Source organism: Penicillium canescens, assembly GCF_028828765.1.
Source record: "Penicillium canescens strain IBT 15451 chromosome Unknown utg000007l_segment0_segment0, whole genome shotgun sequence".
In the NCBI taxonomy this organism is placed as follows: domain Eukaryota; kingdom Fungi; phylum Ascomycota; class Eurotiomycetes; order Eurotiales; family Aspergillaceae; genus Penicillium; species Penicillium canescens.
This window is the reverse complement of record NW_026703969.1, coordinates 1,030,948-1,036,138: the sequence shown is the minus strand read 5'-3', so window position 1 is coordinate 1,036,138 and position 5,191 is coordinate 1,030,948. Positions and strand designations below refer to the sequence as shown.

Here is a 5,191-nt window from a genome sequence, read left to right as displayed (position 1 = left end):
AACTTTTTTAATTCTCTTTTTAAGTAATGGCCCGGGTAAGCTGGCTACTAGGTAGTTGCCTAACCGCATTAGATTCTATAGAGATGGCGTGAATCAAAGCTGGCTTATATGGCGGCTAGCTGGCTATTTTATCTTGCTTTATTTTCCAAATAAAAGGGGGTTTAAAAGTGAAGAACTAGTGTAAATCGCTTGAAATCAGTTAATTACAACTCTTAACGATGTTTAACTCGGGCAAATCAGTATTCTCGACATAGGCCTTAGGAGTCGTCGCCACGATGCCTAGGCCGGGCGAAGCTTTCCCGACCCCCGGGATAGGAATAATTGGGCGGTTAGGTGATCACAAGGATCTCCGGTCCTCGTTGCATTGGCAGTATCACGAGATCCATATATCTTGGGCGTTGGTTTTTGGAGGGCCAGGAAAACACATATATAAGCAAATAAATACTGAAGATGTAAATAAAAAGAATATATGAATAGGAGCAGTTATCTTCAGAGACGATTAATGAAAGGGCATTCATTCTCTTATCATTTTATGACATTTTATAATTTTATTGCTAATCTCTAAATCAAAGTCCTATAAATCTGCTGGAGCCTAGCTAGTATCTATCACAATGGCTATGTAGGCACTTCCTTCTAGATGAAGTTAAAAATGGTAATCCGTGCACGTTAATATTATGAGTATATAAAGCTAATTTGGTGCGGTAAATCTACAGTGTGAGTATACGTTAATACATAATAGCGTTATATAGTTTAGATATATAATGAAGAACTTAGATATGGAAGAGATTTAAAACATTGAAGTATACGATAAAAAGAATATGATATACTGTAGATTGGATAGCTGGGTAATACAGGAAAAATCGAAAAATGATAGACTGAAAATTAGATAGGAATACTGATACAATAAGGAAAGTTATAACACGAAATCTATTCATAGAGAAAAGAACATATTTGGATATATAATTAGGAAATACCTAGAGCGTGATGGAGCATGAGCAGGGGCACGGATAGCGAGTTCTTGCTTCGACCTGCGTAGCCACTTCGATACTAGTTAGCTGGACGAGGTAAATAGAATTTTACTTGATTGACTGCTTGTGTAAAGTAAAGGGGGTTCTAGTAAATGCAGGATAATGCCTGTCGGCTAGGTAAGGTCCTCAAGAGGGTCCCTGAGGAACAAGCGGTACACGTATTGGAAGGATATAGTGATTGATTCTTGGATACCACAACGTTCTCCTGGACAAGGATATATTCAATATGAGGGGAATCTGCATGCTACGACAACTATTTTATTGTTTTAAGAAGATACATGCCACACGGGGGCCTCGTGATCGGACTATCATATTTTCATATATTGCTAAAAACTTTTTATCAATAGCTTATCCTTACTTATAGTAATTAATAATACTAATACATTATGCTAACGTATTTCACATACGAGCTGGACACACAAGCGAGCTGGACACCCCAAAACACCATAGTAAATGCGATAAATCACAACATAGTATCACAACAACGGCAGGTTATAGGGACTTTCCCTTAGAGGATAATACTTTTTAAGTGGTATCTATTATCTAAGAAGAGATTAAAGAATTTCTATAACTTGGTAATTGAGATATATATATTTCTGTCCTCTAGCAATGTAATTTTCGGTACGGTAACTATCTAGATTTTAAATTTCTTCAGATTTGATATAGGGTGTTGAAAAGCCTTATCAACAGCTATCGGCAAATAATGAAATGAAATTAGAACATGATTGTTGAGATATCGGTGTAGAACATATCAGTAATAAATTTTTTAATTCTCTAAATCTCCTTGCCGTGGCAAGATATTATATAAAAATCACTAGGCTATAGAGAAAAGCTCATATAAACAGTTGTTCCGTTGTAATTTATTGCATTTACTATGTGTTTCGGACTGCGTCGCTCGGTGGTGTGCGTCACTTGGTAGTGAAATACATTGGTTAGTTATAGTGACCCGTAGTAGTAAGTGGCCTACATGGGACGTAGTAGCTGAACACTTCCGTTTACGTGGGCCCGCTAATCAGATGACCGCTAATAGTCAAAATACGCGCGGTAATCAAATTAGTATAGGCCACTATAGTTAAGGTGCAATAGTAAATAGTAGCGTTACGGTACGGACTTCCGTCGGTCGCACCTCCTCAAAAATCTTCACTAAAATTTGATCATCTACTACACTATACTATCATTATCAGTCCGATCGATCTAAAACTTTCACAATTCATAGAGTAATTAGTAAAATTTAACCTGTGCAATTTCCAGAGCGATCGGACGTATCTCGAGGCCGTGTGACGGGACACGCACGGGCTAATCAGGGGCCGAAGAACCGTAGTCAACCCCTGACTGCACCAAGGGTCTATAGGGTAGATCAACCAGATCGGAAGATCCATCAAACCGAATCTCTCTTCCACCTCCTCCCTCCCCAACCAAGGAAAACCTTATTCTCTCCCCTGGTCAGAAGTTCAGAACTGCCCATGCCACTCGAAAATTAAACTGACCACCTTCCATCCCCTATTCGATAATGCAATATGACATCAAAAATCTGTTATGCTTACCCGCTGAAATCCTGGAGATGATTACGCTACATCTAGAGTACGCATATGAGATTAATTCCCTCTCACAAACATGTCAACGACTCTATAGCATCGCCAGTAGTTGTCTCTTCAGCTATTACACTAAAGAATGTTCTCCTCGTGGACTTGAGCGTATCGTGAAGAACGACAACACGGGCGCACTCTACAAGCTCTTGGTCAATGGATTCAACTTCGATAGATACTTTCGCATCACCGGGCACTCAACGCCCATCCATTTGACTGTCGATAAGGATCTTTCAAGGATTGCCGAGCTGCTTGTTGTCTACAGTGAGGTATTTTTGCAAAGCGATCGATGTAAATATGGTTCATCACTGGGCGGCCCGGGCCACAGGGCACATGAGGATGAACTCGAAAGGACCCTTTACCGCGCCGCGAACAAAGGTAGCCTGGGTGTCATGAAAGTGCTTGCATCTTCCGCGGCAGTAAATAAATTGCAAAGGGCCGTTGCTCTGGCGTACGCGGTCAATCGAGGCCACTTAGCCTTGGCTAGGTACATGATCGAAGAGGCGAGAGTTGACGTCAACCAACAAATTACTCTTTCCGGTTTCTTCGAATCATTCCTCACACAAGCCGCATGTCGGGGAAATTTGGAAATGGTGAAGCTTCTCGTAAAGGCCGGTGCTGACCTTAATTGCCCGAACATCCAGCGCATGGCAAAGTCCCCTCTTTGCATCGCTGCTGCCAGGAGTCATGGGGCAATAGTACAATATTTGATTGACATGGGCCTGCACTTCCCCTGTGTGAAGTTCTTTGACATTTTGGATTTGGCGGAATTTTCCACCTTGCCGGACTACAAGATCTCGAATGTGGTAAAGGGGGTTGACCTCCGGGAAATCATGGCTGGCCCCAAGTATCAAGGCTGTGGGGGCTATGCCAGAGGCTGCTTCTACGATGTGATTGCAGCTTGCAATGATCTGCCTCTCTATCAAGAATGTTGGGATATGCGGGGTTCATCCCACGATTGGCAGCATTTAGCGGGGAGTTTCAGAATTGCTACACTTCGTGGGAATTTGACCGTTGCGCGATACATAGTCGACAAAATGGTACAGTCGGAAAGAATAGTTTGGGGACGTGAATGGTCGAATTTCATCTCTTACACACTAACCTATGAGAATGTCCCCGCCTTTAATATGTTGCTGGATCGCGGGCCACCGGGTAATCTACCAGAAGCCAGAAAGGGCTGGTTGAGTGGCGTGCTCGCCGAAGCTAGAGACTATCCTGAGCACATACAGGTCCTTCTGCATCGTGGATATCTGGACAAAACGAAAGATCCCTGCATTCTCAAGAAAATGCTTGCCGGCGCATTCGAAGTTGGCAATCTTGAATTGGTTTGGCGTCTGATAAACCACGGCGAACTGGGTCTCCTCGATGCACACAACGGCCCGGATCTCGAATACCAGGAGCAAACTGTCTTGCACATTGCAGCACATTACAGCTCCTTGAAAATCTTCCAAGAATTTCTATCTACCGGTAATCTGACTTTGGACCCTAATCATCCCACTCATTGCGCCGCACTAGTCAGCGCAGGTGTGGGGATGAACGTCGATGTCATCGGGTACTTTTTGGAGAAAGGTTTCGAAATCAATGCTTTGTACGAAGCGTCCGCGTCAAAAGACGATAACGTGCCGGAGGCCTTGATTATTCAAGTTGCCACAGCACGGGCCAGTGCCGATAATTATCTCGATAAAAGGACTCGTGATGATGTCGCAGCAGTCATGATGTTCTTGCTTGATCGCGGGGCTCACATAGACACAAGAAATTCTCGAGGGCAGACAGTTTTATCCATTGCAGTGGAGAATGGGAACCCGGAACTCGCTAAAATGCTGCTCAACAGAGGAGCAGATCCCCTGATTGCACTCGAATCACGCAATAATCTCAGCGCATTGGAACAACTAGTCCGGATATTCATACGGCACGAGCACGATGCGAGCTACCTCGATATGCTGCAGGCTTCTCTAGAGACCATGGCTGCTAGGGGTTATCAAAGTGATGATTTTGTCCGGCTGATGCCGAGTATTGAGGGCACACTTTCACGTCCGAAGGTAATTTCACAGCTTGAAGATGCTCCGGATGTAAAGGGTCCCATAACACTGCCGTACTACGAGGACAAGGACTATGTGCGTTGGTCACACTTCTTTTTGATCAAGGAGCTGAGAAAACAATATTGGCGGGTCACGTATCCAGTTTCGTCCGAATGAAAGTGGATGGGACGAAAAGACAAAGAACACAGCTAATTCTTGGATTAGTCTGAATTATGTCGCGAATGTTAACTACATCAATCTGATGATGCATGAAGTATTGAATGGTGCCTCGACGCTAGATGACTATGCATATCTGGTGGATGATTATAAGTAGAATTCTGCCTGAGCATATATCATCTGTTTCATTAGACCAAAGCATGCAGTTAATCATCAATCGGGGACATAATCCACTTCGCTGTATTAAGTTAAACCCTCTCTCCTCCTTCGTTGCAGGGCACCTCATTGTTAGGGAGTGATGCACAGGCATACGGTTACAAACTCTTACCTCTTACACAACGTTCCTTCGTGTCGGGGCACCATGAACAAGATCGAGAGTAAA

At 43.3% G+C, this 5,191-nt stretch overlaps 1 protein-coding gene across 1 annotated transcript; it reads left to right on the top strand.

Annotated features, from left to right (window-relative positions):
• Nucleotides 1-2,538: 2,538 nt before the first annotated feature.
• N7446_010669 (ankyrin) lies at nt 2,539-4,809 on the top strand (the record flags this gene model as incomplete). The annotated part of the gene is made up of 1 exon (XM_058519412.1): nt 2,539-4,809. The coding sequence occupies one exon, from the start codon at nt 2,539-2,541 to the stop codon at nt 4,807-4,809; it is 2,271 nt and encodes a 756-aa protein (XP_058368250.1).
• Nucleotides 4,810-5,191: the final 382 nt, after the last annotated feature.